General features: G+C 40.5%; 1 protein-coding gene across 1 annotated transcript; it reads right to left on the bottom strand.

The window, feature by feature from the left end:
* Window positions 1-658: 658 nt before the first annotated feature.
* On the bottom strand, window positions 659-1825 carry LOC148102605 (zinc finger BED domain-containing protein 5-like). The gene has a single exon (XM_087842656.1). It carries the CDS (start codon window positions 1823-1825, stop codon window positions 659-661), a length of 1167 nt encoding a protein of 388 aa, XP_087698782.1.
* Between the last annotated feature and the right edge of the window lie 10207 nt (window positions 1826-12032).

Below are 12032 nucleotides of genomic sequence, written 5' to 3'. Positions count from 1 at the left end.
TGTCCAAAGCTGCTGACCACTACTGACACTGTGATGTGGTTACAGCATTCCACTAGAGCAGTGCTTCCCAAACTTTTTCCAGCCACGTACCCCTTGAGACATGTCACCCTCAGCCGCATACCCCCTGCTACGAACGACTCTTAATTAGTGTCTATAAAACCATTGCAATACCGCACGCATAAAAATAAATACTGCACAGTCGATTATTTCTCCCCACCAAATGAATTTATTAATATATTTTAGTAATGACAGAATTTTAATAACGAACTTTACTACTTAATAGTAGCAGTGTATCAAAAGATTTATTAGAATTCACCATTTTGTCGAGAGCATAAAGGCCATATATGAACTTTCATTAAACAGAACTTTATTTAACCTCTTAAGCCCCAACGCCCCCTGATACGGGGGCAAAAGACAGGAGATCAGTTAGGCTTGGGGCTTAAGAGGTTAATGTGATGGATGTGCTTGAGCAGATGCACACAGCTCTTCAATGTTTGGCTCAATTTGGGAAAGGCTGAGTCTTAAATCGTTTTCCACACAAAGTCTTGCTCTGTATTTTGTTTTCATGTTTGTTAAAGCAGAAAATCCCCTTTTGCATAAGTATGTGGTGGCAAAAGGCATCAAAGTCTTGACAGCGCGCTTAGCCAACGCGGGCTGTTCAGTGCGTAGTCCTATCCAGAAAATCCGCCAGGGTCTTTTGAGCGTGTTCAACTTTTAGAGATCCATCTGTGGCGATCTCAATTAGGCTCTCCTGGTCAGACGGTGATAATGAAGTAGGCACGGCGGTGAACGAGTGACGTATCCAATCATTTGAGCCGTCCGTCTCTGGGAAGTATCGGCGTAACTGCACCGCCAGCTCCTCAAGGTGCACGTTACATTCGCGCTTTACCCTTTTTGATAGTGTGAGATCATTAGAGCACAGAAAATCATGCAGCACGGGAAAGACTTCAGTGTTGTTTGTATCCATGCAGTTCTTCCAAAGGTTTAACTTCTTTATCATGGCCTCAACTTTATCTTGAACATTGAATATAGTTGCAGAAATGCCTTGTAATCCGAGATTGAGCTCATTCAGACGAGAAAATATATCACACAGATAAGCCAGGCACGTAAGGTACTCTTCATAATGCAAATGTTCAGACAGCTCAAAGGGATGGTTACCGAAGAAAACTTTAAGTTCATCCTTCAGCTCAAAGAAACGTGTCAGCACTTTCCCTCTAGATAGCCAGCGAACCTCTGCATGGAGTAATAATGTCTCATGCTCGCTGCCCATCTCATTGCACAACGCAGCAAATAAGCGGAAGTTCAGCGGCCTGGCTTTCACAAAGTTAACCATTTTTACACTCGTGTCCAAAACATGTTTCAAATGGACAGGTATTCCCTTTGCAGCAAGAACCTCTCGGTGGATGCTGCAGTGTACCCAGGAGGCATCTGGCGCGACTGCTTGCACACGCGAAACCACACCTCTGTGTCTCCCAGTCCTGGCCCGTGCGCCAACACATCTGTCCCACACAAGTCCATGTGTGTTCATGAATGTGTCCAGCTTTTGAAAAATATCTGCGGCAGTTGTCCTTTCTTCCAGCGGTTTGCAGAACAGCATGTCCTCCTCGATGGTTCCTTCATGAATGTAGCGCACATATATGAGGAGATGCGCCAGGCCAGCCACATCCGTGGACTCATCTAGCTGTATTGCATAAAATTCACTGTGGCGTATGCGCAGAAGTAGCTGCTGTAAAACATTTTCTGACATTGCATTGATGCGCCGTGAGACAGTATTGTTTGATGATGGAATGGACTGTATCGTCTTTTTTGCCTTTTCCCCCAACATTGTCCTTACCATATCTAAAGCAGCAGGGAGAATGAGGTCCTCCACAATAGTGTGGGGTTTGTTGTTTTTAGCCACTCTGTAACTGACCATGTAAGATGCTTGTAGTCTGTTTTTATTCATAAGATCTGGCACCTGAATGCAGGTTTTACTTGTTGAAAGTGATTTTAGCTGTCGCTCAAAATATTCTCTTGGTTTATTTTTCAAATGGGGATGATTTGTCTCTAAATGTCTGCGCAAAAGTGAAGGTTTCATTGAGTTCTGAGGCAATATTTTTGCACAAATAACACATTGTGGCCGGGAAAATCCACCAATATTTATATACGTGAACCCCAGCGAAATATAATTGTCATCATATTTGCGCTTCTTTGACGAGGTTGTGTTACAGTCCGAGCTGTCATGCTTTCTCCCACTTTGACGCTCTGCATCAGACACTTCATCACTTTCCACATGACTTGCTCCAGCTATGCTAGCCACTTGGCTAGTAACCACAGATACCTCCGTGCTAGCATCCAAATCTGACGAACACATTGTTGTTGAACAATTACCTGTGGGGTCAATGGAAAATGCATCTTCAGACATGAGCTGATTGGTTGTTGTGGCCGGTGTCTCTGTGGTAGGGCCTTTTTTTTTCTTGTTAACCACTTGTCCATTTTCGCGCTAAACTGAATGCTTGGAGGCAACTTCAACTGTTAGGTGTCAGTCATTTGGGAAAGTCACGCCCATGTATTTTGTCAGAGCTATCTTTTTGCTGAACACCAGAGGGTGGTATATAGTCATGTATTTGATAGCCACATAAAACTGCACTAGCGAAAATTTCGACTTTTAAAATTTTTGATCCCCACTCCAAGTCCGACCCACGCGTACTCCCTACAGCCACTTGCGTACCCCCGAGGGTACGCGTACACTAGTTTGGGAACTACTGCACTAGAGAATGAAGAAAAACATAGTTACATTTATATCCTAGGCAGCACGGTGGCACGGTGGTTAGCACTGTTGCCGCACAGCAAGAAGGTCCTGAGTTCAATTCCAACATAACAACATCAGGCTGGGGTCTTTCTGTGTGGAGTTTGCATGTTCTCCCCGTGTTTGTGTGGGTTCCCTCCGGGTACTCCGGCTTCCTCCCACCGTCCAAAGACATGCAGCTTGTGGGGATGAGTTAATTGGATAATCCAAATTGTCACTAGGTGTGAATGTGCGAATGAATGTGAGTGCGAATGGTTGTCTGTCCCTGTGTGTTGGCCCTGCGACAGACTGGCGACCTGTCCAGGGTGTACCCCGCCTCTCGCCCTATGACAGCTGGGATAGGCTCCAGCGCCCCCCGCGACCCTGAAAAGGATAAGCGGAAGTGAATGGATGGAATGGATGGACATTTATATCCTTTAGTGACTTCATTCTTAGTCTTTAACAGTCACTATATGTGCACCCGATTTCAGTGCAGAGTTTATATCAAAAGGTCCTTTCTTGGGTCATTTTGATCTAGAGACAGTTATTGATTGATTCCATTTAAAGTTCTACCTCTGCTGCCTCTGAGTTCATGTCGACAGGTTGAACACAAGCGATGGAAGATGATACTGATGAGTCAAGTGTGTGGAGGGTTATAACCAGGCCAGACTCTTATTTGAGTAGATGAATACAAACCCGGTTTCACATTCTGTCTTTGGATAAATTTGATCAATACACCTACTGGAAAATAAGTGATACTCTAAAAATGCTGCACATCCTGAAAAGATAGATTAAAGTGTGATCAGATGGATGTTTCTGTGTTATTTGTAAGATGAAAATCTCAACAATGAAGCATTGAAGATTTAGAAGGCAATAACAGTTTTAAGTTGCTCTGGACAGATTCATAGAGATAAAGAGAGCCATTTCACAGAGAGAGTCAAATTGGAGATGTGACAGTTCCTTTGAAATAGATTCAGATGAATGAAGAGCCTCCACAGTCTCAACTACATTTGACATGAGTGTTTTTTTTGTTTGGTTTTTTGTTTTGTTTTTGTTTTGTTTTTGTTTGGTTTTTTTTGGGGGGGGGGGGGGGGGATTAAGGACAGGACACAAAAAAACAAAATAAAAGAATGATCAAAATGAGTTCACTGTGGCAAGCTGAAAAAACAGTCAGCGTTCATAGTAACATCCAATCCGAGTGGATCACGGGCCTAAAAGCTTTTCTGCTTGAATTCATGAAATGACATCCACATTTGAACTCTTCATATCCCAACTCACAGAGAAAATTATGCTGGACATACCCAATGTGCCAACCTGCCAACCTGCCAAAGAGGATTTGCAGGTTAAGCTGATGTCAGGTATGGGGGTTGCTGCAAAACAGTCATTGGGAAACCACTTGTAGATATCTAGAGAAGAGAATGAATGCTTTCCAACATCACACACTGGTGTTCTAAATTTTAACGGCTAAAACACCGATTCACAGGCAGAGCCGAGAAATGCAAAAAAACCATCCTGTAGAGAACAGAATATGATCACCACATGTGAAGAAGCAAACCTTTGAAGCAAAGTCAAAACCTTTTTCCTTTTTAACTTGTTACCTAGCCGTGAATTTACCGCCTGATGAGAATAGCATAATGTTTACCAAGCGAAGCCAAGATTCCCACATACTCCACCTTTGTGCTCTCTTGTTCTTTACATCCAAAAAGGTTCGTTTCCCTAAGGGTTGCCAGTGGCTCAGGATGTGACCCAAACAGTATGCATCAGTGCTAATATTATAGATGGCATTGTTTACATTGTTAATTAACTGCAGATGTAAATAACTGGTGGTGCAAACAAGAAGCAAAAGCATAGGTTTAAGCCAAGAGATCAGCCTACAAAATCTTATCAGGAAAAAATATGATGATTAAGGACTTTCACGCTGTTTTGAAGTCGGTTTTATTTTCATGTTTGAGGAATATTCAACCGACATCAAATGACTGAAAAACGTGGTTATAGTTTCCCCTGTGATACTTTGGTACAGAAATATAGTCCTATTATTCTTCATCGTTCTTTGATTTAGAGCAACAAACACTCCACTGTAAAGTAATGCCTTCCTCCTTGTCTTCATTTGACTTCTTCCCATCAATCTTTTTTTGCATTTGTAGCATGCCCCACTTGCAGCACACCTCTCTACCTTCATTTCAGCTGTCCTAGACTTGTATAACAATAAATGATTGTTGTTTCTGTTGTTTTTTTCTGACCACTCCCACTTCCATTTGAACAAACAGACAATAAATCTGCAATAAACTCATGCTTTCTTCCACCATTTCTTCATTTAATCATGTTTCCAGTCTGACTCTTGACTTTACTTTTACTTGAACTGCACCTTTAAGACAATAAAGTCAGGCCTCCAATTGTGTTTCCTCATATAGTACTGCTGCTGGCGGACTTCCTTCCTTTAATATCTGTCAGAGGGCTCCAGCAGCCCTCAGGTAGCCAGCAGCCAATATGAATGGAGACAGACACAAGGGCATGGTCTGAAATAGTCCACCGTGTATTACAGCCTGGAGAGGGGTATGCACCCACACATACACGACCACATGAATGCACACGCAGTGATTCTAGCTAACATGCACACACTCCAGCAAAGATCAACACAGGTATTAGAGCCCTAGGAGAAGCTTGTGCTTTCTCTAACCTCATTACATGCACAGGCCACAGGTGGATACAGTTTCTATGATATCCACAGGGACAGAATAGCCTAAGAATGTTCCTGTGAGAGAAAAATCATGCGTTTGAATGCTTAAATTTAACACAAGTGAATTTGTTGTCCAAATGCATATATGTTAGTCTCGTTTCACAAACCTGAAGTTCAGGAAAGCGCCTTCTTGACATGCTGTAACTGACAGGTACATGTTGGCCTCAGCAATTTGATTCTTGCTCTCTTCATTTCATCTTTTTTCCTCACACCATTTTTCCACCTGTTCTCCTCAGTTTTCTTAAGCTGACTCAGGGTCACTTGAAGTTAGGTTTCTGGCCCTGGGCATCTGAGAGAGCTACAGATCTGAAGTAATTCAAGCCGGTGCTTCTATTCTAAACGTGTGTGTGTGTGTGCGCGCGTGCGTGCGCGAGAGCGTGTGTGCATGTGCATGTGCGCACATGTAGGGTTGTTTGTGCATGTGGACAATATTTATTAGATTAGATTGGACTTGGTGGTCGACGGCCAAATAGAAGTCAAAAGTCAAATGCTCCCTGTTTGAGCTGACAGTGAGAATATATGAGTGTAGGAGAAAATGACAGGATGGATAGAAAAAGCTAGAGAGAGAGAGTGGTTATATATATGTGTGTGTCTGTGGTCCTAGCTCAGCCCACTTCAGTCTTTTGGCACGTTAAGTGCCCATTTAGCATGTACTTTACAAAGTGGACACTTGTGCTGCTCTCATTTTGGGCTATTCACAAGAAGTAAGACAAGGCACGTTTAAATCTCCCATTTGGCAAGTTTTCAATTTTTCAGTGGTTGCCAAACAACAGTGTTTATATGATGAATCGGTGTTGCTAGGTTACTCTGTTAAGATGATTGTTGATGGTTTAGCCTCCTGTGTACTATTTAGTGACTTAACAACATGCAGTCGAGATGCACACTGTATTACTCACCTGGCCACGATGTTTGAAGATGAGGGCCGTGGCTGCATTAAGACTTAACCAGAGAGAGGGTGTGAGCGAGAGAGAGCAGTGCAGAAAAGGCAGACTGATGATGATTTAAGGTGTTTTTTTTATTTATTTTTTTGCTTGTTTTCTTCTTCTTGCCTGCAATTCGTTTCAATGAAGAAAGGACTTTTTTTTGGCCAAACGAGACCATCAGTGTCACCCTCTCTTACATCCCGTTTAACATTGATATGGTTCTCTGCTTTCCAATCAAACACTCACTTCATTAGCCCTCTTCTCTTCTGTCCTCATTGGCCCTTGGAAAAGAGGAGCAAAGACATACATAGACAATAAGAAAGGCACTAATACACTCACATCCTATTGCCCAGTCAACCCTCAAATACACATTCACACACTTTCACGTGCATGTGTGCATACCCACACACACACAGGCAAACGCACAGACTGGCTCTGACTTTAAATAATGAGAGAGCTGTCACATCAGATCAGTGTCTGCGCCGTGGCATGGCCTGGTGGTCAGCAGGACAGACGGGAGTAACTGCTGCCGGCTGACGCCCTCTGGACACACTGAGAAGCAAGACTGGGGTAAAGAGGGAGGAAAAGGAGGAAGATGGGGGTTGAATGGGGATGTGTGTGTGTGTGGGGGGGGGGGGGGGATTCATAAGACAAAAAATAGGAGAGAAAATTAGAAGAATGGCAATTAAAGAAAAGTACAAACGGCAAAGAACAGACAAAAAAAAGACAACAAGTAGAAAGGGGGAGGAAAAGAAAAATACGAGAAATTAAATGTAATCAAAGGAGAAAAGAAAACAAGAATGGGGCAGATAAAGCAGCAAAATTAGAAAGTAAGAGTTCAGAGTAACTGAGGAAATGGGGAAAATGGAAAGTAATATAAAAAACAAAAACAGAAAAACAAGGAGAATAGAGTAGAGAAGAAATGGGAAAGGAAATTAAAGGAGAAACCGTGAGAACAAGCAATAAACAAAAACAGGCAGATGAGAAAAATCTGAAAGACGGCAGGAAGAGACACAAGGGACAGAAGAAAATTGGTAAAGTAGGTAAATTTAGTAACAAGAGAAAAGGAAAGAAAACAAAAAGAGGGCATAGTAAATGAAAACTGAGAGGAAAGAAAAGGCAAAGGCAAAAATAAACTAATAAAGGAGAGGAGGACCGTGAGAAAAATAAATGAAAGGCACAAAACGAGGAAAGAGTGCAAAGATGAGAGGAAGGAAAAATGAAAAAAAGAGAGGAAAACAAGGTAGAAGGAAATGGAAAAAAAGTGAAAAACAGATAACAGAAGAGACGAGAGGAAGCAAATAGAGGAAGATGGTGGTAAAAGCTAATTCCACCCAAATAATAGTGTGCCCTCAAGACAATGGGGGGGAGAAGAGATGGAGGAGGGGAACACAGAGGATTGAAAATCTGTCTGTTTGTCCAGTAGATGGTCAGAAGTCATTAGTGTCAGTGCAGCCTGCTGAGGACACAACTTTCTAAATCCTTTTTTGCTCTCAACCTCTCTTTCTGCAGTATTCCTCGTGCTTATAATAAAGAATGACAAAGGAATAAGTAGGTGAATTAAAAACTGACTTCAATTAAATGGTGATAATAATAGCTCTCAGATGATCTACTTACAGACTGTGGAATCTCCTTCAGTGTAAACAAACTTAAATTAAGTATCATGAGGTCTACTTGCATTTCTAATATTATTAACTGACTTCAAGAATGTCTGTTTTTGTATACACCACTATTTTCTCCTTGTCCCTAGTGTAACCCTTTTCCCACATAGCCTCCAGTTCAGCCCCCTACCTCCTCCTCCACCTAGCTAAACCCATCATCTTTATTCAATATGGCCCTTGGTAAGCATTTTAAGTCAGCTTAGCTTGTCAGAAAACTGCCATTTTTTTTTCTTTTGGAGTGCCGACACCCTCTCTCTCTTTTTCTGTCTCTCTCTCTTGGTCTTTCTACCTTAGTCTGTCTCACTTTGTCCAATTCCTGCCCCCACGTCACCCAAAAACCAACAGATATGCACAAACACAACAAATGCTAACATAATGCTTAGCTCCATGAAGCACACCCAAATAACACTGACATTCACCCAGTTTGTTGTGCAAATCAATTGCCCTAAATTCAACACAGATAGCAATATCTTACCCCTGCCTAACTATAACATAGACACACATAACCTACCCGACACACATACAGGTACATCTATCCCAGATCCCCTAGTGGGCTGTGAGATGGCGCCAATAATGGAAATGGAGGACACCGTTTTCTCCAATAAAATCACAAATAAGCATATTCCCTTGACAGTCTGGATGGGTTCTGAGAGAGGTGCTCTGTAATATTACTATGACTGTGTGCATGTACTATGTGTGTGCGTGTGTGTGCCAGTGTGTGGTTGTGACCATAAATACATTTCAGCTTATGGATAGATGGGGGATCTCCACGGTGATTTGTTTGCGTGGATTAAATGTCAGGTTTGGAAATGTGTTGTTATACCTGAACTCCTGAGAGAGAAAGTGCAGGCAAGACAGACCGGCTCACCTGAAGTGTGTGTCTTCAGTGATAACAAGCAATTGGAATAGCTATAGTGATGAGTTGTGTGTATGTGTATATATACACTGCATGTTTGGTGGCTGAATCTACTGCCACAAAAACATTTATTAAGCAGTAATGAATTTGATATAATTATTATCTTTGTCATAATACAACAATTTGTTGTATACTGAAACTTGCATTGAGGATTATTAATACTGAGTCCAATTATGTTGTTGTAAGTCCTAATTATTTCTATTTGGTACATTTTTCCCTACCTCAGGAAAATCAGCACTGAAAACATAAAGTTTACACAAATAAATGTTACTGTATGTTCTTCTTTGTACAACTGCAATGAAATGGTAAACAGAATGGTTCTTATATAGCATGTTTTTACTTCAACTAAGCTGTTGAAGTAAAAACGCTTCACACAACTTGCCTTATTCACCCATTTCTATCCTCTTTCTATGGAAGTGCTTCTAACTATCATTCTCACATTTGCATACTATGGATGCATCAGACAGCACTTGGGGTTAGTATTTTGCCAGGGATAGTTGGCATGCAGACTGGAGCAAATCAGGCAGTTGGAAGAGTACTCATTAACTGCAACATTATATGAATATGAAACTAATGGTAACAGGTAGTTATGGAGTAACTTTCCGATCTAAGAATACATGTAAAGGTCTGTAATACTTCATTAGTGCTTTCCCAGACCCTGGAGAATAAATGTATTACACAGTAGGTGGTATGACTACTGCAATATTAGGAGGTGAAACATGACTATATGGAATGAACCTCAAATATATATATATGAAAAATATATTAAATTAACTATGACTATAGTGAATGAAAGTCTGAATATACCGAATGAAAAATGATGTTACAGAAGCTTTGGTGTCATCTTCTGTTTTAGATGGGTAATAAAGACAGTACAACAAGTAGCAGTGCAAAATACTCAGCACTGAAGTAGCATTCCTCAGTAATGAAAAATGCATGCACTGTCCAAACTAATACTAGTAATAGGGTGCAGTACTGTACTACTGGTGATGAAATTTAGTGAGTAAATCAGTATATTCAGTCAAAGACCAAATGTATGGAACGCTTAGCTAACCTTTAGCAGTGGTAATGGCACTGGAAATATTAGCTGCAATACACAGACCCCAGAACAAATAAACTGTTCCTATTTGGACTTTTATGTTTTGCAGTCAGTGGGTTAATTTAATTTGTATTAGCTTTATACTTTGTCTTTACTTACTGCTTACCTGTTAGCAATAAAACGACATTATACAGGGTGGCCCATTTATATGGATACACCGTAATAAAATGGGAATGGTTGGTGATATTAAAGTCCTGTTTGTGGCACATTAGTATATGTGAGGGGGCAAACTCCTAAAGATGGGTGGTGACCATGGTGGCCATTTAGAAGTCGTCCATCTTGGATACAACTTTTGTTTTTTCAATAGGAAGAGGGCCATGTGACACATCAAACTTATTGGTAATGTCACAAGAAAAACAATGGTGTGCTTGGTTTCAACGTAACTTTATTCTTTCACGAGTTATTTACAAGTTTCTGACCACTTATAAAATGTGTTCAATGTGCTGCCCATTGTGTTGGATTGTCAATGCAACCCTCCTCTCCCACTCTTCACACACTGATAGCAACACCGCAGGAGAAATGCCAGCACAGGCATCCAGTATCCGTAGTTTCAGGTGCTGCACATCTCGTATCTTCACACCATAGACAATTGCCTTCAGATGACCCCAAAGATAAAAGTCTAAGGGGGTCAGATCGAGAGACCTTGGGGGGCATTTTTTTTTGGCCCACCCTGTACAATGGAAAGGAATTTCAAATTTCATTCCACATGTTCATCTTACAGCACTGCTAAAGGCCAGCAAAAGCTTCAGTACATAGAATCTTCTATTATGAAATAGTTCCTAAATTTTGTTATCTGTAGTACAGTACTGAACCCTTTTACTAGTATTCGTTTATACAGTACAAGCATTTTCCATTCCGAACTATGTATTCATTACTTAGAAATGGTGCTTCCCTGCTGAGTTATTCATAGTTCTACTTCTTGTCACATAATATAATGTTACACATCTAAAATACAAGAGGGTGCTAGGGCCTCTGTAACATTAGTTTTCTTTCAGTATACTCAGACTTTCATTCTATATATTCAGGGTTCATTCAGTATATTCAGACTTTTATTGTGATATATACAAACAATCTAATATGTGATCAACCACAAGGACAAAATATCAAAAACAAAAGAAAAATACATATTTTAATATTAACACATATATTAACATTTATTCAAAACACTTAATAAGTAAATAAGTATAAGTAAATAATAAATAAGTAAAATCTGAGAGTGAGTGGAAGATATGCTGTCAATTTAATATCAATCATATTTGTGTCATTTTGGCATAAAACAATAATATTTTGAACTGGAAAATGCTTATTTAGCATTTTTATTATTATTACTTATTTTTGCAATTCCATTGTTTGTGGGGAGGGTATATTTAAAGGGTTGGGATAGGTGCAGCTGATTGTAGTGTATGGGGTGCGGTTTTAGCAGCTGTTGCCCACCTACACTAGAGACTACTGTAATCGAAGTACCCTGGTCTTATTTTATATTCCCTCACAAACAAAGAATTGAAAATTTAGTTTTCAAGCAGTAAAAGTTCAAACTCAAAGTTTTCAGGCTCTCAAAGGGAGTTAAATTCAAAAAGAAACTCACTGCACTTACCAAAAAGATTTCTGGCTATTAACTGGCAACTGTCTATGTTGCCTTAGTTGCTGATTTCCACTTTACACACGAGCTTCAGAATGTCAGCAAGTTATACATACATTCCAAGCAATGCTAGATATAAGTCTGCACCTCATCAAGACATGCCAGTTAGAAGAAAAACTGTTAAAGTACGCTACCGATTTGTTAGTCAAATGTGTTTCTTTACCCAAGAAGTTCCCTTCTATTATTGGTTTCCCACTGAAGTGCTTTCTTCCTGGCCATTTGACCATGAAGAGTCACAGTATTCTTTTAACACTCAATTCTAAAATGTGTTGACTACTTGAACTCTGAGA

This window comes from Neolamprologus brichardi, chromosome 6 (assembly GCF_056152115.1).
Source record: "Neolamprologus brichardi isolate AB-2024 chromosome 6, ASM5615211v1, whole genome shotgun sequence".
NCBI classification, from domain to species: Eukaryota; Metazoa; Chordata; class Actinopteri; order Cichliformes; family Cichlidae; genus Neolamprologus; species Neolamprologus brichardi.
Note: the sequence above shows the minus strand (reverse complement) of the source record. Positions and strands in the feature narration are given on the sequence as shown.

Coding starts and splice junctions, on each gene's coding strand:
- LOC148102605 (XM_087842656.1), bottom strand. CDS start 1,825: ATGTTGGGGGAAAAGGCAAAAAAGACGATACAGTCCATTCCATCATCA.